The following is a 27,723-nucleotide window of genomic DNA, read 5'->3' as shown; positions in this document are numbered from 1 at the left end:
AGTTAGACATGCTAGCGTCGTCAGCTATCCGTCATCTAAGCTAACACATCCAATTGACCACTGTATTTTGCTGAGTTTATTTCTGTCACAGAGCAGAGCTCAGGATAGACATCTTAGATGTGGTACATCACTGGGTAAGAATCCTTGAATGACTGATCTAACTTTAATTCTAGTGATTTTTATTTTTTGATGCTCTCACCAATTCTTGTCAGACCCACTATAAAAACCTTCAATGGTATTTCTTTTCATTTTTCCAATCTTGCGTCATGAGCATCGAACAAAGCCCTTCAGCATCTGGCTTCAGCCCTGCTTCCTCCCCAGACACTGTGCTCTAAAGCAAGTCCCTCTTGCTGTACACTGAGTGGTGTGCTCTTTCCTAGCACAAACACTTCCACTTCAGCTTAGAGGGCACAGAGAAAGAGATTCAACACCACATTTCTGACCTCATGATCTTACTGATGTACTAAAAAGAGAAACAATATGCCTCTGAATAAAGAATTTAATTGAGCAACTACATTTGGAGCACAAATATAGTGTATCTTCTCTTCCCATATCAAAACTGACAAGTTTCAAGTAAGTAATTCCTGTACATAAAATATCTTACACAAAGTCTGGCATAGAGCAAGCATTTGATAACAATTATTGTTAATGGCATCTGGGCAGTTTACAGAAAAGAGTTTCTATTAATGCCAAAGATAGAGCTGTCTTAGACAAAGACCAATCAAGTTTATATCTTGTGAATGTATAATGGGGAGAGACACTGATGAAGAAAGAAATCAAAAGTATACATATTTCTTAATTTTCAGTTACAAATATATGACTTTGGAGACTGGACAGGTAAAATGAAAACAGTAAAGAACAGTCGTGTATCATGAGATGAATCAGGGCTACATTAGGGTAGGACAGCAAAGGAAGGCCTTCCTGAGGTGGTGCTCAATGTGAATGCTTCTTCTTAAAACACCATATACAAAAGTGAGACCTCAGTGCACACTCACAGAGAGGCTAGTGATCATGAGACAAGAGGCCTGTTCATGAACATCACCTGCACACATGTCCAAACAGAATCCTCTGGATTACCCCAGGAAATTGGCGACACCAGCAGGGCTGGGGTCCAAGGCTCTTTTGGGGGCTCTGGGACTTGCTGGACCTACAGTCACTGAAGGATTTTAGCCAGAGGCATATTATGCTCCTTCAGCAGCTGTGTGGAGAGGGTCCAGAGTGGGGGATGAGGCCTGTCGGGAGGCAACTGGAGTATCCCAGTGCAGGGTCCCAGTCTAACTCTAAAGCTTACCAGTGATCAAAAGGAGCGAGGACTGGTACCGGGCTGAGCAGGGCCAATTGCAAATGGGGATGAGGACTCTCAGGTGATGGGCATGTTCTAGAACTGAATGGTGTGGCTGACTACACAACTCTGTAAGTTATGGAAAATTACTGACCCGAGCTAGTGGGAGCTCAAGGACTTTGCACTGCCAGCTGGGGAACCTGCATAGAACCAAACTAGACCCTCTGAATGTGGGTGACAGTTATGTGGCTTGAACTGTTGGGGGGAACCGTGGCAGAGGGACCAGGGCTTATCTGGGGTGCATGAACTGGCTTTTTAGAGCCCAATTCCCTATGACGGGATACCTTGTTCAGTCTTGGCCCAGGGGGAAGGGTCTTGGTCCTGCCTCAACTTAGTATGCCAGATTTTGTTGACTCCCCAAGGGAGGTCTTCTTTGTTTTGTTTTTGTTTTTTGAGTCAGGGTCTCTCTACATAGCCCTAACTATCCTGGAACTCTCTTTGCAGACCTCACAGAGATCCACCTGCCTCTGCCTCCTCAGTGCTGGAATTAAAGGTGTGTGTCAGCACACCCAAGCCATTTTCAAATGGCTTGTCCTCATAAGAATAGACACACACACACACACACACACACACACACACACACACGACCCCTAGAACAGCAAGCAAAGGCTTTGTATATACATCAAATACATCTTTAACGGCTTTTCTCATTTAGAGGGTAAAATGTCACAGGAACTATTTTACACATAACTAAAGTAAACAGATAACTGTGTTAAAATTTAAACTACAGGACTGGAAAGGTGGCTGAGCCTTAAGAGCACTTGCTGCTCTTGCAATGAACCAATGTTCAGTTCCCAGTACCCACATGGCTGCTCAAAACCTTCTGTAACTCCAACACCAGGGGATCCCACAATCCCTTCTGACCTCCACAGGCATCAGGCACTCACATGGTGCACTTACACACAGGCAGGCAAAGCACTAATATAATATATATATATATATATATATATATATATATATATATATATATATAAAATAAAAACACATGTTAAAAAAATAATAAGTGTGGCACAGACTTATGTACACATACACACGAGCAATCCTGTCTAATTCACCTCTAGGACGAGTCAAACCTCTGGACTTTTTTCTTTTTTTATGTGGAAAGTAGTTTTCGGTCAAAACAGCCCAATATCACTTGTCTTCTACATTCCCACGACCTTAAAGCCAGCATGACATTTAACAGAACAACGTCTGGGACCGCTGGAGTGGGAACCTCTGCTAGGGTTGTGGGAAAGGATGGCTGTTGCTGGTGGGGAAAAACTGGGACCTGAGGTAGATTACCAAGAGGGCTCAAGTCACACAGCCATTAACAGTCCCGTGTGGGAAGACAGACTGGTGACAGTCCGAGGCCCCACTCCTGTCTGTCCCCACATTTCCCCCTCTCTTCCAGGGGGTTCCCGGGAACCAGGCAGGAACTCTGCACCGAACCCCGCAGTCACGAAGACCCACTTTTCCTGCCACCGTCACTGGCGAGCTTGAACTCTCCTAAAACAGCTGGACAAAGTTACTGGGCCGGTACCACGTGGGAACACACGGCCGTGGAAGGTTCCAGAAGCAACAGGAGTTGATCCCAGGCCCTCCGGGGAACAACCCAGCCCTGCCCCCTGGGACGCCTCCCGTCCTCACACCTGCTCCCTCCACCTCGTCCTAAGAGACCGGCCGCATGTCCGTGGGGGCGGCGGCCGCACCTGCGCGACCCCGTGACCCGCCGGCTCCCACTGCGCGCCGAGGCCGCGGCCCGCGCAGCTGCCCCTCTGCGGCGCCCGACCCACCACGGCGCGGCCTCGCGACGCTCGCTTCCGCCGACGCCAGCTGCGCGAGGGGGTCTGACGGTTGGTGGCGGGGGAAGCCACCGAGAGAAGGGGCAGGGGCGCGAGGAGGAGGGCGGGGCGTGAAGAAGAGGGCGGGGCGTGGGAAAAGGGACAGGGCGTGAAGAGGAGGGCAGTGCAAGAAGAGGAAGGCGGAGCATGAAGAGGAGGGGCGGGGAGGACGAAGTATGGGGGGCGGAGCATGAAGAGGAGGGGCGGGGAGGATGAAGTACGAGGGGGCGGAGCGTGAAGAGGAGGGCGGGGCAGAAGGAGAAGGGCGGGAAGGATGGGGCACGAGAGAGGGGCGGGGTGGTATGCGAGATCACGCCCTCGGACATCCTGCGCTCTCCCGCCCCCATGCTGTCGCCGAGGCAACCTGGCAGGCCAGGCAGGCCTCTTTTCTTCACTTCTCCTGCTGCCCTGCAACCAGGCTCCTCGCCTCACTCTTGTCTCTCTCACTGAGTCCGCCAGAAAGATCCTCCCAGATAGCAGTTGGCACAAATCCTCCCCGTGACCTGCGCGCCGAGGAAGGGGCAGGCTGATACCGGCACTCCCCCTTGCAGCCTGTTCGCTCCCCCGCTCTGTTCAAACTAACAGAGTAACTCACATTTTGCAGCCCTCCTGTGCTTAGCCTGTACTTTTATGCTGTGCCTCCTTCCGGAATGTTCCTCCAGGTTTAGACGTGTTCTCAGGGTAGCTGACCCTTCTGCCTCCGGAGAGCTGTTTCCTCCGCCGTGCTTCGGTTACTCTGTCGTTAATTCTTAGCATGGAATTTATCAGCTTGAGATTGCACACTCGACTCCTGCGTGCTGCTGGAATTAGCATTCCAATGGAGGGTTCTAGAGAGGCGGGAGCCCGTGAGAGAACAACCTGGAGGGGGTTTTGTGGGTGTTTTGAAGACAGAGACTGGTCACAAACTTGGGATCCTTCTGTTTTAGCTTCTGCTATAACGGGCGTGCATTGGTCAACTCTCGCTTTGTGATGTTGATCTGTTAACTGCCAACGTTAAGCAGACTACAACAAAATGTATAAATTGACTATGCATATCAATAGACGCACTACTTCGTGTAGTGCTGTTGCAGAGTCTAACACTTTAGGAATCACCATTAAAGACTTTTTTTTATATTATTATACCTTCAGTTTTCCCGTTTACTGCCTCAGAGACACATAGGATTAAAATACCAACTACCTAAACAGGAAAAAAAGAAAGAAAGAAATGTATGCCCTGCAATGCTGAAGCATGCGTGCATGGGCAGCCAGCCCATATATGACAGTTCTATTGAATTTGTCCAAATTGGGTTTCATGGTCTAAATTGATGAGGATGACTGACCAGGTCTCTTCCTCAAGAGGGCACCAGATCTCATTACAGATGGGTGTGAGCCACCATGTGGTTGCTGGGAATTGAACTTAGGATCTTTGGAAGAGCAGGCAGTGCTCTTAAGCGCTGAGCCATCTCTCCAACCCACATAAGCAGGAAACTAAACCATAAATATTTCTAGGCTCTGTGACTAGACCAAATACAATTTCCAGTTAGTTTCTTTTCAATGTTTTTATTTCTATCAAAATATAAGTGTGTTCTTACAGCATATAAATATTTTAATTGCTAGTACGTGATTTTTATTGGTGTCTCATTTTTATTTGTACCCCAAATAAAGTTTCTTCCTTTTTTCAAGTCTTGATCAGGTTATTTGAAGCGGGAAGACTCACTTAAATGTGGGCTCCAACCCAGATAAAAGTGGGAGGGAAAACTTTTCTGCAGGTAAGTTTGTTGTTGCTACCATCATCCTTTGCTGCCACCAGAACCCAGTTTCTTCAGCCTTCCCGTGTGGACTGAAGACCAGGGGCTCCCAGACCTCCTGTGCCAAACTGGAATTGCTAAGATGCCCAGCCTTGTGCACTGAATAGCTGCTGGGTTCTCAGCTCTCTGGCGTGATGCAGACCTTATTGTGAAGGCCAATCTAATATAGCTTCTCTCAACTACATATATACCCTGTGGGCTCTGCTCCTCAGAGCAGTGGTTCTCAACCTTCCTAGTGCTGCAACCCTTTAAGACAGTTCCTCGTGTCATGGTGACCCCAACCATAAAATTACTTTCATTGCTACTTCATAACTGTAATTTTGCTACTGTTATGAATCATAATGCAAATATCAGTGTTTTCTGATAGTCTTAGGTGACCCCTGTGAAAGGGTCAGTTGACCCCCAAATTGATTGCTACCCACAGGGTGAGAACCACTGCTCTAGAGAACCCTAACTAATATAATGAGGGTACAAGTGGAGTCCAGAGGTCAGTTTGGGATGTCTTCCTCAATTACTCTCCTGTAGTTTTTAAATATTTATACTTACTTCTTTGTTTTATATATACATATGTGTGCATGTGTGTGTGTGACCTGAAAGGGGGGTGCTCAGTGCTATAGCACACATGGGGAGGTCAGAGGACAACTGGAGATTTGTGCCCTCCTTGCTTTTTACATTGGTTCTGGAAATCAAACTCAGGTCATCAAGCTTGCCAGGCAAGCCCCTCACCATCTGAACCATCTTGCAGGCCCCACCTTAGTTTATGAGATAGGGTCTCCTACTGAGTCCGGAGTTCACCAGTTGGCTAGACCGACCCACCAGTAAGACACAGGGAGCTTTCTGTCTCTGCCTTCCCAGCTTTTAAAAACGTGGTGCTGGGGATCCGAACTCCGATCCTTGTGCTCACATGGCTGTCAATTTACTGAGTCAACTTCCAGTCCCACTTTATGGTATTTTTTAAAGCCCCGAATAAAAGAAAATAGTTTCTTCCTTTTTAAAACAAAGTGTGTAAAGATGAAGGAAGGGTCCAGGGTTCCTTAGGGAGTCCTTCATTCATTGTGCAAACATTGACAGGTGCCATGGTTACATGATGAAGTACTTTGTACTTCTTTTTTGGCTTTCAGTTTTTTTAATTTTATGTGTATGGGTTTTGGCCTACATGTGCATCATATCTGTGCAGTGCCCGCGGAGGCCAAAAGAGGCTGCAGAATCGCTTGGGGCTGGAGTCACAGCAGATGTGAGCTGTCATGTGAGTGCTGGGAATCAAGTCCCAGTCCTCTGCAAGAGCAGCAAGTGCTCCTAACCACCGAGCCGTCTCGAGAGCCCTGCTTCTGTGTGTTTAACTTTTTTTCCTCTGTAGTGCTATGAATCAAATTCTAGACCTCATGCATGATAGGAAAATACTGGACTGTGTGTGTGTGTGTGTGTGTGTGTGTTCTAAACAACTGTGATGTGTTAAACTATACATAAGACAATCATTTTAACCGTTTTAGAATTGCCATTTCTTTATGCTTGTGTGGAGCATGCGTCGAGGTCAGAAGACACCTTGCAGGAGTTGGTCCTTGCCTTCTACCGGGAGTGTCCCTGGGATTGAAGCCAATTCCTCCCTCAAGCTTGGCTACAGGAACACTTACCATTGAGCCATCTCACCCGCCCCATGGCCCCGTTTTAGGCAATTCTAAGTACAAGTTCTTTTTTGCTTTTTATTCTTGTTTTTCTTTTTAAACATACTGTTGCACGCAACCATCATCACTCTTCATCTCCAAAGCTTTGTTTATCTTCCCCAACTGAAACTCGGTGCTTATTAAACACTAATTTCTCATCCCTCTTCCTCTGACCCCAGCAACCATCATTCTATTTTCTGTGTATATGACCTTATCTACTGTAGGCATTGCACATATGTATAAATGCATAGTGGTTTTGGAGGTTTATTTATTTTATTTGTATGAGTGTTTTTCCTACGTGTGTGTGTGTGTGTGTGTGTGTGTGTGTGTGTGTGTGTACTGCATGTGTGCCGGGTGCCCTTGGGGGCCAGAAAAAGGCATTGAATCTCCTGAAACTGGAGTTACAGATGATTGTGAGCCACCATATGAGTGCTGGGACCTGAACCTGGGTCCTCTGGAAAAGCAGTAAGTATTCTTAACCAGTGAGCCAACTCCCCAGCTCCCAGTGTTTGCTTTTATGTGTCCGGCTTACTTAATGTATTTTAAAGGTTTATTTCTACACACACACACACATACACACACACACTTCATTCCTCTTTCATTTTGTTTTGTTTTGAGATGTTGTCTTGTGTAGCCCAGGCTGACATCAAACTCAATATGGGGTCAAGGAAGACCTTGAATTCCTGATTCTCCAACCTCCACTTTCCCAAGTGCTAGAATTACAGGTATGCACCACCATACCTGAGAATTTCATTCTGTTTTTTAAGACTAAATAGCATTTCATCATGTGTATATATTGCATTTTAGTTACTCATTTGTTCCTAGAATTCTTGAAATGCTTGAATAGGAAGTATATGTGTTTGCCTGTCTGTTTGCTTGTTTGTTGAGACCAGAGTCTCCCTGCATAGCCCTGACTGCTCTGGAATGCCATATGCAACCCAGCTGGCCTTGGCAATACTCCTGCTTCTTCTGACTGAATGTTGGGGTAGCAGGTGGGCTCTATTATGCTCGGCTGACTTTTTTTTAAGAGAGTTAACATTATCAGGGCAAACTTTCCTTCGAATAAACTGCATCCGCTTGCAGTGTACCCATCTATGAGTTGTGCAGATGTGTACACCTATAAAATTGTTGTCTCACTTACAATCACCTTTGATCATTTCCAAAAGGTTTGGATTGACTGTGCTGTATTGTTTTGTGACAGGCGTGGCTGTAGCTCATGAAGCAGATGCTGTGCATTGCCTCCTCAACTTCCCCTTCCTCATTCTCGCTGCACCCCAGTTATGAGGAAGTATTCAACATAACATTCTATAAAGTTCTGTACTTCAGGGAAAGTTCTAGCATTGAGATCCTGTTGGCATAAACTAACTGACATACCTTCACACCTCTTCCAAGTGACCTCTTTTAGGGCAACATGTAAAGCACTCTCTGGCATTCGGAACAAAGAGATGTCAGCTCCAAAGTTATCATCTTAAAGAGGCATGAAGAAGTGCCTCTTTTGCCTATGAAATATTGAGATATTCATCTCTGAGAAATATATCAACTTTCAAGTAAGGTGGTTCTTGTTTTAGATTGTTCAGAGACTAAGTCTAAATAATCTTTCCAAACGTCTATGACTTTAATGATTAGTGACCCAGAGGCACCACTAGATGTCGCCCTGATTTCATATTTCAGTGACATTCTGGCGCAGTTAAAAACTAGAACAAAAGCCAGTATTTTGAAAATGAGTTAGAAGCACTGTCTTTAATCCCAACATTTGGGGGCCAGCATCAACTAGATCTCTGTGAGTTTGAGGCCAGCCTGGTCTACATATGGTTCCCCAGGTCAGCCAGGGTATGCAGTGAGACCTTGTCTTAACGAAACGAAACAGAATGAAAAGCATATGAGAAATGCGAGTCAAATACTGTAGCTTGATGGCAGAACTCTATCACACACACACACACACACACACACACACACACACACTCCTAAAAACTGACAAAAAGGAAAGAAAGTGTTAGTAATGACAGAAAGAAATAAGTAGAGGATACTATGTAAAATTAAGATCAATAAGTGAAAGCTTCACAAAGAACAAATGTGTTTTTCTTTACACAGTGTTAACAAATAGAGAGACATGTGGTTTCCAGGATGTCCCAGCTGTGACTCGGCATTTGAAAGGGTTGAGTGTGGGAACACTAGGTGGGGAGCAAGGTATTGTGGTGGTTTCTCCTCTTTGGACACAGTAGGAGAATTGTAAGAAAGAACTTGATTAGAGACAGAATTTCTCATATAGCCCCTGAAAGTTCGGTTGCACCTGACTGGGGAGTCTGTTAGGAGAGGACTTTTTATGGCTACAGTAGAGGCAGTTCGAGGTCAGAGGCAGCAGGAGGGCATGCAGTAGAAGATGAGAAAGAGGACAGAGGAACTTTTTCTCTGAGACCTTTCCTTCAAACCAGGAAGAAGTTGCTTGGGTTCCATTGTGCATTGCAGAGCCCCAACTCCAAATAGTTTGCCAGAGGACAGTATTTATGGGGCTAGAGAGATGGTTAAGGTTCTTGTTTTCAATCCTGACAGACAATCTGAGTTTGATCCCTGAGACAGTCCCCTGGGTTGTCTGTCTTCTGACCTCCACAGGCACACCGTGGCTGCCAGGTCGTTCTCTACAGCAAGATGACTATAACGTGTGTGTGCATGTGTGTGTGTGTGTGCATGTATGTGTGTGTGTGTTTATCCTTGGGGCGCACATGCCATATTGCTCATGTGGAGGTCAAAGGTCAACATTAGTGTCAATACTTACCTACTACCTTGTTTGAGACAATCTCTGGCCACTGCTTCATACAATTGGCTAGTTGGGGAAGGGAGGGGGCTGGAGAGATGGCTCAGCCGTTAAGAGCACTGACTTCTCCTCTAGATGACCTAGGTTCAATCCCAGCACACACAGGGCAGCTCACAGCTGTCTGTAACTCCAGTTTCAGGGAATCCAGTGCCCTCATACCAACATACATGCAGGCAATCACAATTGGCTAGTAGGCCTGTGAGCTTCCTAGTTTACAAGTTTCCGTGTTCTCCATCACCATCTTCAGTCTTCCTATAGGAGAACAGGGATTACATGTACTACGGCTCATGCACCACCACACATGTACTACGGCTCATGCACTACCACACATGCGCCACCACACCTGGCTTTTACACGGGTTCTGGGGATTTGAACTCTCTTGCATAGCAGTCCTTAACCTATTGAGCCATCAATAGTAGTTGGGAACCCTACTATTTTTAACTTATTCTGACACATAATATTACAAAGACTGAACTGTATTCGAATTCACAATTCTCCAGCTTCAGCCTCTCGAGTAGGTGGAACTGCAGACAATCACCACCATGCCATTTTCCTTTTTATTAAAATTTCCCTTTTTATTGCAAGTTAAGCTGCAAACAGAAATATCAATTAAATATAGCCTAAATTTCCCTTACCGTTTTCATTTGGCACACCTATGTTTCCGTTAGAATGCTACCATTATGTAAAAATGATATGGGAACCACAGTCCCTGGGTTTTTATGTGGCTCCAGGAACGGGCCGGGGGCCGTAAGGCTTACTCAGCTCGTGTGCTTTACCTCCTAAGCCATTTAGCTGGCCCAATATTACGGTATCCCTATAGCATCACAATCTTATTCGCTTCTCAATATCTCCTTTTCATTATGTATAAGTAAAAAACACCAAAATCACATTGTTATCACAACCCTACAGCTTTTAACTTCAGTTTCCAAAAATAAAATCCAACTTATCACAAATTTAAATCAAAAACTTTGGGTAAACATATTCTTTGAAAAAAATTCTAATTTGTTTCAATAATTTTAGAGCACAGGATTCTGGGCAAGACAAAGAGCTATCATATACTGCTCAAATTCGGAGTGGAAATCAATGTTGAATGTTACATATATTATTACAAAGTTACACTGATAACCTGAAGTCAGTAACGTTCAGTTATGAATGCCTAGTACAGAACAGTGAAAAACAGGCTATCTTGGGGTCGACCACAATCAAAGGCAGAAAAAGCCTTCCTTAGTTTGCATAGTGAAGCAATTTCATTGGAGAGGCTGGTCCTATGTAGCCTGTGGCATATTCTTCTAATGAAATCAATAAAGCCCTTGACACTTGAATGTTAGCCCAAACCGCTTAGCCACAGAGTCTCCAACTTGACTGCCCAGCATAAGTGCCGGGAGGGATTTTCAAAATACCAACGCCTGCCCGCCGAAGTTCTGCTTTAATTAGTAAGGGGCGGGGCTCTTCTGGTAACTATTTATAGCCATCTGTACTGTATTTTTCAGCATCCTCGGTGTTATCGACTGTAGGCCAACTCTCATTGTCAGGTCTTTGTGGCTGAATTCTGCTGAGCGCGCTCCTCGCGAGCCCCAAGGTCACGATGCTGCTGCTGGCCTCTGCCTACCGCACTCTTAACTCCGGGCGGCTGCAGAGGGAACCACGTTCGCTAAAAATGCCAAAGAAAAGAAGCGCGTTGCCTTGCTGAGATTTGGGAATGGCTTCCCCCGCCCTCCACTAAGAATTTATGCGCCCCAACCCCCTACTTCCCTTTTGCAAACCTCCCCCAACTCGAGAAACAAACGATGAACTTAATGCTTGACAAAAATGGGTACAAAGTTTTCGTACAGCCTCTCCGCCCCCGGGGACACGATCGAAAATTCTGAAGGCAACAGGAGCACTACTAGCGCCCGCTTTCTTTAAACGCGGTTTCAGCAGAGGGCGGAGGCTATTGTCATGGTAAATTTCGCTCGCGGAGGAAGAAAGGGTCGATGATCAATCAAAAAGGAGATACTTTTTGTGGTTCTGTCGCTTTCTTCCTACACCGCTGCGTGAAAGACTTTAAAAAAAACTTTTCTCGGTAGAAACACACACACGCGCGCGCGCACACACACACACACAGAAAAGGCTCTGGCGCGTGTGCGAGCTAAAGCAGTCTGCGGTGACCCTGGAGGACGTCGGTGCGAACGCAGTGGGCAGACCCCACTTGGGGACTTCCGCGAGAGCCCTGCATTCCAGCAGGTCTACCCGGAGAAGCACAGAGGCCTCGGGTCCGCATCCCCGGGTGGCCGCGAGCCACGCCACACCGCGCTAGGCTCTGCTTGCCTCCATCTGGGTCAGGCACTTTAAACAGAAGCCGACTTGATCATGTGTAGGGCATGATGAGGACCCCTGAGAACTTGGAGGAGCCTAGCTCCACACCAAACCCTGGCAGGACCCCCAAGGAGAGGTTCGTTTATCTGGAAGCGCTCCTAGAGGGAGGGGCTCCCTGGGGCTTCACCCTGAAAGGTGGCCTGGAGCATGGAGAACCGTTAATCATTTCCAAGGTAAGTTTTCTGCTCAGTGTTGTCTTCAACGAACTTATATTTTGTTTTGTTTGCAACTTTTTAAGTCAAACTGGGGGAAAAAAAGAAACAAACCAAAAATCCTCCTGGGCATTGCCTGAATATCACTTAATTTGTTGTTTCATGCATTTCTGATTATGTGGAAATGTTTTTGGATAGCTTGGTGTTTGGAAGAAAAGTGTGTCTAGCTCATTTATTTAGTGAAATCCCCAGGAAAATGTGTTCATTTGCTGGCTAATCTTCTCCTTTTGTGTATGAAATGCTAGATCAGTTCCCAAATGAACCTTCTGTTGTAAACCTGATTAAAGATCAGCAGCATTGGAAGGCCATGGCATAGTTCATGGTCAGGGAAAACCTCTTCCTTCAACCCAAAATACCCAGCTTTAAAATATTTTAAATATCCTTATAATTTTAGATCATTAGCCCAAGTGTGGTGGTGGTGGTGGTGGTGCATGCCACCAAACCCAGCAGGGGGCACAGGGGCAAGATTTTCAGCCCAGAGCAAGTTAGCCAGACTGTCTCAAAAAGCAACCAAACAAACATTTTTGGAGAATTGATCGCTTTATACACAGAAGGGATTGAATCGACTTTTAGTATAGATAAAACCCTTCTTCTGTCTGTGTATTGTAGGTCTAATTTCGGAACCAAGTGATCCTGTGATTGATCTTTTGGATTTTTTATGCTTTAGAGCTTTCCTTTGTTTCTCTGAGACAGCAGACATTCTTACCCTTGTTATAATATTTATTTTCAAATTACAGTTTAGTAACAGTCGACGGCAATGGGATATTTAAGGGCGTTCAGGAAATGACCTCCCCCAAGGAGACATTTGTAATTGAGGGAGGAATTCTTTTGAGTTTGAGTGGTGGAGGAAGAAACACTGTGTCGAATTTGAACTCTGTCATCTGGTGAAGGTGACCACCCCACCCCCACTCCCAACCCAGGTGTGTGTTTGGAGGAAGTCCAGAGTAATCTTAGTGTGGATGAGCCATGAGGACTGGGAAAGACAGCAGCTGGCCCTGGGTATGCAGCACATCGTGCAGGCTGTGTGACTTTCTCAAGGAAAACCGAGGATACGTGTGTGCATCCACTAGGAAGGGTCTCAGGTATTGAAAAACCAAAGCCCTGTTTTCACGGCCCTCAGTATGTCGGAACTTGTTTTTCTCCAACTACAAGAAGTCTAGACAGAGGTCAGCTGTTAGGCATGGAAACAGCTTAATCAAATCAAGAATTCTGCTTAGACCTTCCATTTGCCATTCTTACTTGCATGGTGACCGCTGCACCACCAGCATTGCATCTTCATTCCAGGCAGGTTTGGAGCTCTTTGCTTTCTCCTTAGACTTTTGCTTATTTCTCGTTGACCAGAACTGCACCGCACAGCTGTCCTGTAGATAGCAAAAGGAAATTAATGACCATGACTAGTTTAGACTGGCAAGGGTTTCTCTCGTGAATTCTGAATAGGGTCCTACTCTTTGAAAAGTTTAAGGATTCTTTGCTTCTATTTGGAAAAAAAAAAGTGGTTCTTTTATGAATGAAGCAGAGTTAACTGTTGGGTAAACAACTGAGAATTCCTATAGCAAATGTATTCTAAAATATCTGCATCTTAGTCGGGCAGTGGTGGTGCACAACTTTAATCCCAGCACTCAGGAGGCAGAGGCAAGTGGATCTCTGTGAGTTCAAGGCCAGCCTGGTCTACAGAGTGAGTTCCAGGGCAGCCAGGGCTACACAGAGAAACCCTGTCTCGAAAAATGGTCGCGCGGGGGTCTACATCTTAAACCTGATTGCACAACCTTGCAGACTTTTAATGATAAAATCTATGCATGTATTCCTGAGAATGCGTGTGTCTCTTAGAGAGGTCTGATTCTACTTCTACTGGGTGGATACAACCTGATGGTATCTGCAGGATGTGGGCATAATACTCTTTACCCCAGTGGACTGCACGGAGATTAAATGCGACTAGTATAATGTCTGCTCCAGAGAACATTTTTAAAAATGTGATAAATATTATGGTTATTATTCTTCCTTATCCTAGGAGACTTTAGTGTTCAATATGCTAATTAGTTTCCTTACTTCAATGATAAAGTATCTGAGAGAGCAGTTTAAGGGAGGAAGGGCTTATTTTGGCGCACAGTTTTGGGAATACAATCTATCCAGGTAAGGTAGGTGTTATGGTTTGGAAGAAAATGGTTCCCAAAGGCAGTGGTACTATTATGGAGTGTGGCCTTGTTGGAGTGGGTATGGTCTTACTGGAGGGAGTGCATCACTAGGAGGCGGGCTTTGAGATCTTATATGTGCTCAAGGTACGACCCAAAGTCTCAGTTCACTTCCTGTTGCCTTTGGAAAGATGTAGAATTCTCCAACACCATGTCTGCCTGCATGCCACCATAATCTGAGTCACCATACCATGATGACAATGGACTACACTCTGAAAATGTAAGTGCCCACCTCAATTAAATTTTTTTCCATCGTAAGAGTTGCCTTGGTCATGGTGTCTCTTCACAGCAACAGAAACCCTAACTAAGGCAGAAGTTGGTACCAGGGGTGGGAGTATTGCTGTGATGGCCTGAACCATGCTTTTGTTTGGGCGAATTTAGACCTTGGGAGTTTGGGTTAGGGAAAGCTTAATGGGACATACCAGTAGTAGCATGGAAGACAATGGCGCTAAGAGTGGTGTGAAATGTGAGGGGCTGGCTTAAGAGGTTTCAGAGGAGAAGAGTTTTAGTATGTTACCTAAAGATCATCTTTGTGATATTTTGGTGATAAAAGTGGCTGCTTCTTGCCCTTGTCCAAAGAGTCTGCCTGAGGTGAAAGTGAAGAGTTTTGGATTAATTCTCTTGGCAGAGGAAATCTCAAAACAGCCTGCTATCGACTGCCATGAGGTTATTACTGGTTACTCTTACACAGATTTATAGTGAAAAAGAACAAGAAAATAAACAATTTGAGGAGAAAAGGAACATCAGGGAGTAGATGCTAAATCCTGAGTTCAAGGAGATAAACAGATTAAGAAATGAAATAGAGTGGTAATCTTGGGGCAAGATCCTACCCAGCTAAATTTTCAACATTTGAAAGGGAATTAAAGAAAAACTTAGCTGGGTGTGGTGGTGCATGCCTTTAATCTCAGCACTTGGAAGGCAGAGGCAGAAAGATCTCTGAGTTTGAGGACAACTTGGTCTACAGAGCAAGTTTAAGAACAGCCAAACTTAGTCATTGAAGGAAACCATTGAAAACAGAAAGCTGGTGAAGATGTAATTGAACAAGGGGGCCATGTTCCAGCCCCAGAAAGCAGCAGAGCTTGGCAGCTTCAGCCATGTTGTTCTGGAATTAAGGACAGAAGAAAGGAGCTATGAAATTTGCCTGCATGAATAAGGAACGTTGCTGAGGCCAGGCATGTGTCAAGGGTGTCCCTGAATGGAGGCCTAGAGAGGTCATTGTGTGAAGCTGTGAAGTTGAAGTCTGGATTGACTTGGAGACCCCAAGATGTTGGAGATGCCAGAGTTATACCTGCCGGGGAGAGCTAACAGACAGTAGAATAAGCCCAAGAGAAAGAAGTGTGTTGAAAGAAAATAGCCCCCCAAAAGAGTGGTACTATTAGGTACTTTGTTGGAGTAGGTGTGGTCTTGTTGGAGGAATTACATCACTAAAGGGTGGGCTTTGAGGTCTCCTATGCTCAAGGTACTGCCCAGTGCCTCAGTTCACGTCCTGTTGCCTGTGGATCAAGATGCAGAATTCTCCAGTACCCCAGCTAAGACAGGTTGCAGAGTGGCTAGGAAGACACTGACTTGCAACTGACTTGCCTGCATCTCGTAGTGGCTAGGGAGACCACTCTGTGGTGGCATCAGCTTGCAGTATGGTTTGCTCACATCCGTCACATCTCAACGGACCAGGAGGCAGGGGACCAGAAGCTGACATCAATGTCAAGGCCCATCCTCTTCTACCTAGGCCACAGTCTCAACAGTTCCATAATATCTCAAAACAGCTGAGGACCACGTATTCCAACACAGGAGCCTGTGGGGCAGATCACATTCCAGGTGGAATAGGAGGAAGTTTGTCTGCATCTGTTTAAACAACCACAGCATTTATATTTCTCCCACATCACAGTCTGAGCATATGCTGAACTGGACAGTGGCTCTTTATATTGCTAGATACAAGTTCCTTCAATTTTCTTACCTCTATCCCAGAGTGATGTTCTATTGGCATGATCGAGGCGACTTGTTGCTATGTCTAATTCCCAGCCATTAAGAAGCAACCAGGAGGGTTGGAGAGATGGCTCAGCGGTTAAGAGCACTGGCTGCTCTTTCAGAGGTCCTGAGTTCAATTTCCAACAACCACATGGTGAGTTATAAGCATTTATAATGGAATTTGATGCCCTTTTCTGGCATACAGACATACATGCAGATAGTACTCATTTTTTAAAAAAGCAGTCAGAAGGGAAAGGGAAGGCAGTATCTACACAAGAGTATAATCTGCTTTTTCCAATATGGCCAACAGTCATTTCCCTTTCTGTTTCAATGAAAGGCAACAGAAAATGCAATTAAATTTAAAACTCTGACCCTCACTTGCACTAAAGATATTTGAAGCCTCGCCTCGCACCAAAGCCTTTGAACATCTTTTCCCACCTTGTGCGGCTAGCAAAGCCCTGAGCATCCACTCCGCCCCCCGCCCCGACGATTTCTCATGTCCCAGCTCAGTGGCCTGGTCTCTCTTCTATACTCCCATGTCATGAAGTCATCACAGGGAAACAGAGTTCCCATGAGACAGAGAAAGTTAGACACATACCCAGGGGTTAGGTGTATATCTGTTTCCTATTGCTGCTATAACAAATTACTCCAAGCTTGGCAACTTAACACAATGCAAGCTTACTGATCTATAACCCTGAAGGCCAGAAGTGAAACACAAGTTTCACTAGGCTAAAATCGAAGCATCTATAGGGCCAGACTCCCCTCTGGAGGCTCTATGAGAGACTGTTTCCTCTCCCGTTCAGTTCTAGAGGTCCACATTCCCTGGTGCCTGGTCCCCCTTTTCCTTCAAAGAAACCACAGCAACCTAAGTCTCATTTATTACTCCACCCTCCGACTCTGCCTCACTTCTACTTTGTTATTTAGTTTATTTATAGTTCGAGGAGTCAAATGCACCATCATGCATGCCACACAAGTGCCCCAACCCCTTTGTCAACTTATAAAAAACCCTTGTGATTTTACTGGGCCTACTAATATAATGTTCCTATTTGAAAACTGCCTGACCTGGGTGGTGGTGATGCACACCTTTAATCCTAGCACTCAGGAGGCCGAGGCAGGCGGATCTCTGTGAGTTCAAGGCCAGTCTGGTCTATAGCGTGAGTTCTGGGCAGCCAGGGCTGTTACAGAGAAACCCTGTCTTGAGAAACCAAAAAAAAACAAAAAACAAAAAAAACAAAAAAACAAAAAAACAAAAAAAAGGGAGGGGGAGAAAACCACGTAACCACCTGATTAATAGCTTTAATACCATTTGATTCTTCCTTTGCTATATAGTGTAACATAGGGATGACAATGGGTGCCTTTGGGAAGAAAGGGTGTCATTTTCCCTAGCTCAGCATATTAGTGAAAGTTCATAGACTGAAGGTAAAACCAGGGAAGAGTCTAGAGCAGTGATTCTCAACCTTCCCAACGCTGCGACCCTTTAATACGGTCTCACGTGTCGTGGTGACCCCCAACCATCAAATTACTTCATCGCTACTTCATAACTGTAATTTTGCTACTGCTATGAATTGTGATATCAATATCTTATTTTCAGGCTATCTGATATACGACCCTGTGAAGGGACCGGTCCATCCCCACAGGGGTCGCGACCCACAGGCTGAGAACCTTTGGTTTAGTGTGACACTTCGAAGCTGAGATTGATTTCAGATCTCCTGTCTGAGGCACTGAAAAAAAGTACCCAATGGACTTCCACACTGCTGAGCATGCCCAGTGTTCTCTAAGGTAGGGTGGTTCCCTACTGCAGGAGAAGGCAAGAGACAGGACGCACTGAGTCTTAGGAAAAGCACGTACCTGTTGTGTGCACAGTTGTAGACAGCAGAATACATGACATATCACTTTTCTCTGGGTACAAAACAAAACAGGAAAATGAATGGGGGGGGGACAGAAACTACAAAGGGCTTGTAATAAAAGATTATTTTCTGATTGCTTTCTTTGGGATTTAACGTCCTTGAAAAGGAAAGGTGGGGCAGAGAGGCGAACCTCTGTAATCTGTGAGCTTCAAATAGAAAGGGTTCCTTTAAAAAGAGGGACGGTTGTAAGTGGACGCTCAGACAATTCAATAGTTCAGGAAGTTGGCAGCCTGATTTGGTTATGAGTCACTTGCTCAGTGCAGGAGCTGGGAAAAGCGGTTCCACCTGATGCCAGGGTACACCTGCTCCCAGGGCTCATCGCTAAATTGTGACAGCAGTAACAGCAAGCCGTTGCCGGAACTGCCAGAGCCTACTGCGTTCCAGGCTCTATACCAACACATCGCCATGTGTCAATCATTCGAGTTTTGTAACTCCACCAATCCTAGTACCTCAGTGATCTCTGTGAGGAACTGGGGCCCAATCTGAGAAACTCTTGAGGGGCCATGATGTTATCTATTAGTCCCGGGATGTTAGGCTTGACACAGGTGAGCAAGGAGTGGCTGTTTTTGGAGGCTAAAGGTGACTGTTACCCAAGATAAAGTATAATTAGACTCTAAGCCTGCAACATCCCATCCTCTCCACATCCCTGTGGTTCTCACCCATCCAGCAAGCTTTGGAGACACAACTTCTTTCCTGGAATCCACATTAGTAAGTCACAGGACTGGGTTTAAGACCCATGAAATGAGCGCGTCCCTTACCACTCTGGCAAGTGTTTCCATCTAACTGGAGAAGTATTGTCTTGGCTTCTTTTAACATGGGCTTTGGGACTGGGGGGAATCATTGGTCTCATCAGTGCTCATCGATGTGGGAGGCAGGGCTGCTTTCCCCTGGTTCTCCTGTTTGGGTCCTACTTCCCTGGGAGGCATCGCTCTGTCAGTTCCTGTGACTTCCACTGTTCACTGTTCCTCACTGACATCCCTTTCTCCACCCGCGGGCTTTTCTTCTCAGGCCAAATCAGCCGCCTTAGGCATGGGGCTTGTCTCATTAGCCCTCCTCCAACCTTGTCTTTACTGTACCGCGAGACCCAGTAGACACGTGAGCAGGCTAGGAACCGAACCTTCCACGGCTGGGAACAGAACGGTGCGACAGTGATTATTTCTGGAGGTTCTGTCTGTCTAGAACCAGCCCTTTTTGCCTTTCCAGATTTCCTGGCACCCCTTGGTTTTGTCCCACAAACCTTAGTCATAAAACTCTCCTGGTTCACTCCTTCTGCGGTAAAACGGTGTTTAATTACCAGATCCCCAACCAAGGTCCCTGAGTTCAATTTGAAATAATTAAGCATTTCCTTAAAACTCTGGGCTGGTTAAATTGGCTCACCGAGGCCATCTTTTTTGATTCCTTCAAAGTGATAAGTTATCAGCTTGCTATTCTTTCTTCCTCCTCCTCCCTCTTCCTCCTCCTTTCTCCTCTTCCTCCTTCTTCCTGCTCCTCTTCCTCTGTCTCCTTCTTCCTCCTTTTCCTCCTCCTTCCTCTTCCTCTTCATTTGAGATTGGGTCTCATGTAGCCCAGGCTAGTTCTGAATTTGCCACAGAGCCAAGGCTGACCTTGAACTCCTAATCTTTCTGCCTTTCTTTCATAGGTGCTAGGATTACAGGTGTGTGTTTATTACACAGTTATCCTTCACCTCAGCCTCCTAGGTGATGGGTTTACAGAAATATGTCATCACACTTATTATGAAATTTCCAGTTCCCTGGGTTTTCTGAATTTTTCTCCTTAGTTTTCTATTCTTTTCCTTTGACATTTCTTGTCCTCCATACACACGTGCCCCTGCTTCACTTAAATAGATGCGTGTCCCCTCCTTGGTCATTCTCCACCTTCCTGCTTTTGCTCTGTCTCCTCTTTGCCAGCATTTTCTCGAGCACCTTTGTTCACCTGGTTTTCTAATAAAACAGTCCTTTGCTTTTTAGCCATCTGTGGATGAACTGCAGTCTCTTTAGGGCCTCGTGAGTTTTACTTGTGCTTTTGTATATCCTGCTTTTTCTGGCAAACACCTCTCCCTTCACACACAAAATTCTCAATTTAAGTGGCTTATAGGATTTCAGAGCCGGAAAGAACCTCAGCAGTCATGTGATCCAACTTCCGTATTATACTGGGGGAAACAAAAACCCTGACGCACAAAAAGTTCATGTATTTGTCAAGGTGCTTTCTGCTTTAGCTGATAAAGTGTGTGTTTGTGTGCATTTGTGGTGTCTGTGTACATGTACGTGAAGCCCAACTAGCGAGAAAGTAATTGCTTTCTGCTGAGGCTGTTCTTGCTTCTGTATGAACCCTATCACTCTTTTAGATTCTTGACTCCTAGAAGACAGGTATCTCTTCCAGTTCTTCCCTTCCCTTGCTGCCCCCATGTTTTTCTTTCATGCTATCCGTAGTGCTGAAATTATGAATAGCAATTATGAAAATATGCTCATGAGTAGAGAGAAAATGACTAATATCAAAGCAGATCATAAAATTGATCTGGATTGAGTGGCACACGTCTGTAATCATAGTGCTTGGGAAGTGGAGGCGGGGGGATCAGCTTTGGCTGCATAGCAAATTCAAGGTCAACTTGAGGTATATACTATCTCAAAAAATAATATTTTCTTAGAAGGCTGTCTAGGGTAGTGTACAGACAAGATATTAGAAAACACTGCTTAAAGGCCAGGTATATAGCTCAGATGGTAGAGTGTTTACCTAGGATGCAGGAAACCCTGTATTCAAACCCAACACTGTATAAAACAGGCATGGTAGTGCACCTCTGTAATCCCAACTTTCAGAAAGTGGAGGCAGGAAATCAGGAATTCGAAGTCTTTCTTGGCTACATAGTGAGATTGAGGCCAATATACTGGACTGCATCTTTAAAGTCAAAAATTAAAAAATAAATGAACAAATTCCTGCCTGAGAAAAATAAAGCAACCAGGTTAAGTTTTAATCATGTGTATATTAATATATACATGCATACATAAATATATACATACATGTGTGTGTGATCACATGTTAAATGTTTGGTAAATGTCTGTTAGATCGAGTTAAATTAGTCATGAAAGGGAACCACATGTTTTTACTTCACTTTTAATGGGTTACCCAAGCTTTGGTTAAAGTGTGGCATGCTTGCTTTGAGAAACCAGCTAAGGATGCGATCCTTTCAGTGTTGGATGGGGAAAGGTTTTATTCAAACACCAAGCTCATCTTAGATGCCAAGTGGATCTGAGCATCAGTGAGAAACTCTGCTTTCTTTGAAAACTAACACATCCCCCAAGCTTTCCCTCCTACACAGAGAACACAACTTAATTGAAGAAATGTTCATCTCATTTTAGTGAGCCCACAGTGCGGTTGGAGACACATAATAAAAGGTTTTCTATCAATCTTTGAAAACAACAAAACCTCCCAGGACGTTCTGGATCTGAGCTAACCCACAGAGTCTTCCACATCGCGGCCTTTGATGTGGTTCCAAACAGTGAACATCTTATCCAGAGAGCCACAGAGTTGTTGTTCTCTGTCCATCCCCGTCCATCCGGGGAGTCCATCCATCTCCTGCGCTCTGACCTCCCAGGCACTGCTCAATGCAGCAAATGATGCAAAGAGTCTTTGCGAAATCCTGCTCCCCGCCTTCTAGTGACTTTTTCCCACAAAGGCGAAGCTGGGGTGTCTGTCCTGCAGAATGGAAATGACATTTCTTTCCTGCCTTCCCAGGATGCTTTGGCAGACCGGACTCTGTCCTGGGCATCAGAGCTTGAACTTGCACTTACGTCATCCGCATTTTTTCATCCCTCCCACCTATTTGCTGTGACCCGCTCCCTTTTGAGCTGCGTGTTTTCTTTGAGGTTTTATCTAAATCTTTATTTTTAAGAAGTCCTCTTTGGTATGTTTGTAATCTCTGATATTTTCATCATTTGGAGCAAGGCCGTCAAGTGTAGCAAAATACACATCCCAGATGGTGGATGGCTTTGAGTGGAAATAAACATAGCAGTATCACTGGTCACGAGGCCATGTGCAAGGGGCTCATCTTTCCTGAAACTTCATTTACAACTGGAGGATCCTGCTGGATGTGGTGGCGCACGCCTTTAATCTCAGCACTCAGAGGCAGAGGCAGGTGTATCTCTGAGTTCAAGACCAGCCTGGTCTACAGAGTAAGTTCCAAGACAGCAAGGGCTACAGAAGTCCGACAGCAGCAAGCTACTCCTATAACATGTAATAAAGATGGTACCTGTCTGGTTTTCTATATCATGGCCCAAGTTGCCATTTCATAGTGAAACACTGAAATAATATCCTGCCCTATGGCAAAGGATATGTCTGTACAGGACAATTCCAGGATTAGTAAGTTTTATTAAGAACAAAACCAATCCAATGTGCCCCTGAGTGATGACATCTGTGTGAGAGAGGGAGAGCAGGGCTTACCCTCAATCAAATGAGAGGCGTGTTTCCCCATGTTAAGCTAAGAGCTAAGACCGACTAGATAAGAAGTGGGGAATCAGACGTGTGACATTTGTAAGTTGGAGGCATGAGAAGCTTGTCACATTGTGTAAACAGGCAGCAAGGCTGTGCGGGGAAATGGCTCACCAGGTAAGAGCACTCATTTTGCAACCATGAGGACCTGAGTTCAGATCCCAAGCACGCACATAAAAAGTTGAGCATGGCTGCACATACCAATAGCTCCATCGCTGTAAAGGCAGAGACAAGACCTCCAGGACTTGCCAGCCACCAGTCCAGCTCCAGGGTCAGTGAAATACCCTGTCTCAAGAAAATAAGTAGGACAGGAGAGCAAAGGCCTTCTCCAGCCTCTGTGAGTACACATGAGCATATATACCGTAGACGGAAGTTTCTGATCCACCTGGCACCGCAGCTGTTATTCTTTTTTAAAGATAGAGAAGTGGGGGACTGGTCCCACGAGGGGCAGTGGTCCCACAGGGGCGGTGGTCCCACGAGGGGCTGAGGTGGGTCACCGGGAGCCTTGGTGGGTCCCCAAGGCCTTGGTGGGTCCTCTGAGGCCTTGGTGGGTCCTCTGAGGCCTTGGTGGGTCATGGCACCAATGTTATTCTTTTTTAAAGATACAAGGGTGGGGGGAAGGCCTGTCCCACGAGGGGCAACTGTTCCCACCAGGGGAAGTGGCAGGTGACCCGAGGCCTCAATGGGTCCCCCAGGCCTGGGCGAGTCCCCTGAGGCCTTGGCAGGCCACCTTGGCGGGTGGGAGACTACGGTGGGTGAGGGACAGACAGATACACCATGCAGAGAGAGAGTTTGGGTATAGAGTTTACTTAGTGGGTTATGGGGAGAAAAGGAAAGGGGGAAGGGGAGAAGGGGGAAGAAGAAAGAGGGAGAGAGAGAGAGAGGAGGAAGAGAGGAGAGAGAAAGAGGGAGAGAGAGAGAGGAGGAAGAGAGGAGAGAGAGAGAGAGAGAGAGAGAGAGAGAGAGAGAGAGAGAACAAGCACAGAAGTTACCTCTTTGGAAAAGAGACAGAGAGAGCGCAGGCTGGAGGAGGCAGGATGTCTGCTTCCCTCGGTGGAAGGGGAGGGGTTGGGAGAGGATGGGACTTGTCTCTTAAAGGGACAGGTACCCAGGTGACAGACTGGGCCAGTAGATTATAACAGCCGCCATTTCAGTCCCAAAGAAACACACAGACGCTTAAATTAATTTTAAACTGTTTGACTTATTAGCTCAGGCTTATTATTAACCAGCTCTTCCAACTTAAATTAACCCATAATTCTTATCTGTGTTTAGCTACATGGCTTATTACCTTACTCAATGAGGCATTCTCATCTTGCTTCCTCTGTGTCTAGCTAGTGACTATGTCTCTGCCTTTCCTCTTTTCAGAATTCTCCCAGTCTGGTTGCCCCACCTATACTTCCTGCCTGGCTACTGACCAAGCAGTGTTTTATTAAACCAATACAAGTGACAAATCTATACAGTGTACAAAAGCATTATTCCACAACATGTATACCATCTTCTCACTGGTGTTTACATTACATAAGAAATTAATAAAAAAAATAAATTTAATATCCCCCAACCACCAGAAAAATCAAACAATGCTTAGAGGTTGTTAAGCAAGAGAGAAAATAGTTTGAGATTAAAATGGAGGAGGGGGGGCTGGAGAGATGGCTCAGTGATTAAGAGTGCACATTGCCATTTCAGAGAACTGGATTTCTGTCCTAGCAGCCACCATGTTGGGCAGCTTATACTACCTGTAACTCAGTTCCAGGGGATATGCCACCCTCTTCTGCCCTACACAGGTACTTATACACATGTTGTGCACATAAACTTGCACAGGCACACATACATACATACATACATACATATAAATAAATCTTTTTAAAAAGTGCCCCCAAAAAGATAGTAACAAAACTAACCAATCAAACAACTGAGCTATGTAATTGAAGTAGAATTAGTTAGACTAAGAGTTTAGCACTTCGGTTATTAAATTCTGTTCTGAGCCACAAGTTTGCTTATTGTAGAACTAATTGTCTTTCTCCTTTCTTTTGTGTGGTGCTGTGGAGGCCCAAAAATGTGAGCCTACTTCCACACTGACCAAAGTTCAGAGAGTTGGAACTTACCTCTCTATTCCTTCAAGGTTATTGTGTTTCTACCTCAAACAAAGGTTTCACCTAGATTTAGGTCAGAGAGTTCTGCTCTTCAAGGTTATTGTCAACAGGTGTGGCTAATAGCCAGACCTTGTGTTTCAGGAATAGAGAAGTAGATATGTTCCTACCTCAAACAAAAGTCTAAGGATCCAACAAGGTCCTAGTTCCCTTGGAGATAACTTTGGATTTTACCCAGGGAGTGATTTGCCTACAGAATGTTTTGGTTTAGGGTATGAGTGTCACTTGCTTGGTTCTAGCAACAGAATGTTTAACGATGGAAGCAGCCCATGACCTTCAACTGATCTGTTCATTTCCTTGTATCATGTTAATGCAGGTTTTTTTTGTCATACTCCTACCTTTTGTGGTCAGTGGTATTTTAAGCAATTAGAAATTAAATGCGGGCGATTTCAGTACTCACTGGAATTTCCTCCCAATACTATTCTATATGTTTCTGTTTATTATTATTATTTTAATGTTTTCTTTATTATGTATTATGTATACAGTATTCTGCCTCCATGTACACCTGCAGGCCAGAAGAGGGCATCAGATTTCATTACAGATGGTTGTGAGCCACCATGTGGTTGCTGGGAATTGAACTCAGGACCTTCGGAAGATTGGTCAGTAATCTTAACCTCTGAGCCAACTCTCCAGCCCCCTCTTTTATTATTTTTAAGCACATCTTCGTATTCTTTACTATATTTCTAAATCCCAACGCCCCTACCCTGGCAAGAGGTATCTTTGTCAAGAGTGGTTCCCGACATGGTGCTGGGGACTAGACTTAGGCCCTCACACGTGCACTACCCCTGAGCTCTTCCTTTCCTCTAAAATTTAAAACTTTTAATGAACAAAGATGTTCGGTATAATTTAAGCTTTCGTCATTTTGTGGGTGTTCTCTGGGACATTGGAAGTTTTAAAATTTGTCTCATGGAGACTGGGAAATGAGCTGCTGGAATTCAGACCCAGCATCTGGGTGGCATCCAGAAATGAATACACATGTTGGGTATTGACATAAATAATTGAAAAATTGGACAATGAATAACCTTTTAAGGATGGGAAGGGAAAATAGCATGGCCCTTTCTCTTACGCCAGTGTGTGTTGTTTGCTTTTCATATTTTTGCTTTTGAGTGTATACTAATGAGCAGCCAGCCAAAAAGAAGGCAGCCATCAACCTAAGAATAAGACAGCAGGAGAAGGTTAAAGGAATTAGCCATATTCTTTAGCGTTGCATTCATAGTTGCGTGGTAGTGCTCTTGGCTCGGAGTATACAATTCAACAAGTTGTTGGCGCTCTCTCAAAAGGACTCCCACCATGCTTTCTCCTACACATGGAAGTCAGTGGATGTGACCTGTTAGAAGAACAGTCCGTTTAGACTCCTTCCAGTGGGACGAGTTATGTGGCTCCTTTCTGATCCTAGGTACTAAGTGTGATTACAACCTGACTTCTTCAACAGGGGAGTCAGAGCAAGAGAGGGAGAAATATATACTGGTTTGCACTTGTGGGTCTGACACTATGTTAGGCTATTATTGTATTAGAATAAGATTTGGTTTTATTTACGAGGAAAGCTTTCTTCTAAAGCCTGATGAAGCAGGATCTAAAGCTATGTCTTACATTTGTGCATTTTACTGCACATAAGTCATAATGAAATGGGATATCATAAATAAAAGAAGAAATTCATTCACCATTGAAAGCCTGAAACCAAAGGAAAAATTGAGCAAGCTTATTCTAAAGATAGAAATTTAATATAAGATGGAAAAAATGTCCATTAAAAAAAAGTCTTTCTCCTCCTTCTCCTCTTCTTCCTCCTCCCTGGTACCTGCCCCCCTACACACAATGCTCTCAAACTTCACACATGCTAGACAAGTACTCTAACACTGAGTTCCAGCTCCAGCATGAATAGACCTTTCATTTTAATTAACGAAGGCAAAATATGTTCAGATACTTCTGGGACCAGCAAAGATAAAATTTGAATCCATTTGTTTTTTAACCACTGTTGTTGTCCAGAGAGAGAGAGAGAGAGAGAGAGAGAGAGCTGGAGAGAAGCTTCAGGGGTAAAGCACTTGGTCACCAGGCCTGAGGACCTGAGCTGGATCCTCAGAGCCCACATGGTGGAAGGAGGAAGCTGATTCACACAAGTTGTTCTCTGACCTCCACACATGAGCCATGGCCAACATATGTGCATGCACGTGCGCATGCACACACACACACACACACACACACACACACACACACACAAATACATGCCCACAAATAAATAAATATAGCATGAATTTTTTATTAAAGTAAAGTGAAAGACATTTTCTTTGCATATCTGAAACTATGTACACATTAAGCAATAATTTCTGGTTCTCTTAATAGCCTCCCCTTTCCCCAGCAATTCCTCACCTAATGATGACCTTTAAAAACTGGGAAAATTCAATATTTAATGAGCATCCTTTCTTCCCCTTCCCAACTACAATGCATATATTTTTAAAATATTTTTATTACACTTATATATATATTTAATTAATTTATTTACTTTCTTTACAGTGTTCTGTCTGCATGTGTGCCTGCAGACCAGAAGAGGGCACCAGATTTCTTTACAGATGGTTGTGAGTCACCATGTGGTTGCTGGGAATAGAACTCAGGACCTCTGGAAGAACAATCAGTGTTCGTAACCTCTGAGCCATCTCTCCAGCTCCCACACGCATATGTTTTAAAAGAAAGGAGGTTTCTATTGAGATAGTATCTCCGTGCCGTATAATCCTACCGCACTCATGCTTTTGAAGCCCTGTTTGGCTTCAGTGTGTATGATGCATATGTTTGTGTGTCATATATGTAAGCATAGACTCATGGTGCATGTGTGGAGCCAGTGGACAGCCTTGTGTGTCAGTCACTTGCCCTCTCCTTTGCTTGAGACAAGGTCTCCTTCTTGTTTGCCTCCGCATCTGCCAGGTTAGCAGGCTTACAAACTTCGGGGAGTTCTTCTGCCCCTGCTTCCACTTCCCATGTGTGTAGGAGTGTTGGGATTACAGATACATGCAGCTGCATCTGGCTTTACATAGGTCCTAGAGATCTGAACTCTG

At 44.9% G+C, this 27,723-nt stretch overlaps 2 protein-coding genes across 10 annotated transcripts in view; one reads left to right on the top strand and one right to left on the bottom strand.

Annotated features, from left to right (window-relative positions):
* The window catches only part of Ccdc158 (coiled-coil domain containing 158), a 73,219-nt gene extending 69,322 nt beyond the window's left edge, over positions 1-3,897 (bottom strand). For 7 of the 8 annotated variants that reach the window (XM_085691632.2, XM_048425918.3, XM_085691634.2 and 4 more), the window contains exon 1: positions 2,971-3,063. The gene's annotated coding sequence lies outside the window, so the exon portion shown is untranslated. Of the gene's footprint in view, positions 1-2,970; positions 3,064-3,757 lie in introns of those variants that run through there. The other variant, XM_048425973.3, reaches the window with a different exon arrangement.
* A 7,847-nt stretch (positions 3,898-11,744) lies between these two features.
* Positions 11,745-27,723, top strand: part of Shroom3 (shroom family member 3) — a 288,498-nt gene continuing 272,519 nt past the window's right edge. Inside the window, exon 1 of one of the 2 annotated variants that reach the window (XM_085691625.2) lies at positions 11,745-11,950. In XM_085691625.2, coding sequence (XP_085547751.2) covers positions 11,783-11,950 — 168 coding nt within the window. In that variant the 5' untranslated portion in view covers positions 11,745-11,782. The remainder of the gene's footprint in view (positions 11,951-27,723) is intronic. The other variant, XM_085691624.2, reaches the window with a different exon arrangement.

This window comes from Myodes glareolus, chromosome 8 (genome assembly GCF_982192425.1).
Source record: "Myodes glareolus chromosome 8, mMyoGla1.1, whole genome shotgun sequence".
Taxonomy (NCBI): Eukaryota; Metazoa; Chordata; class Mammalia; order Rodentia; family Cricetidae; genus Myodes; species Myodes glareolus.
The sequence above is the reverse complement of the archived record's forward strand: the minus strand, read 5'-3'. Positions and strand labels throughout refer to the sequence as shown.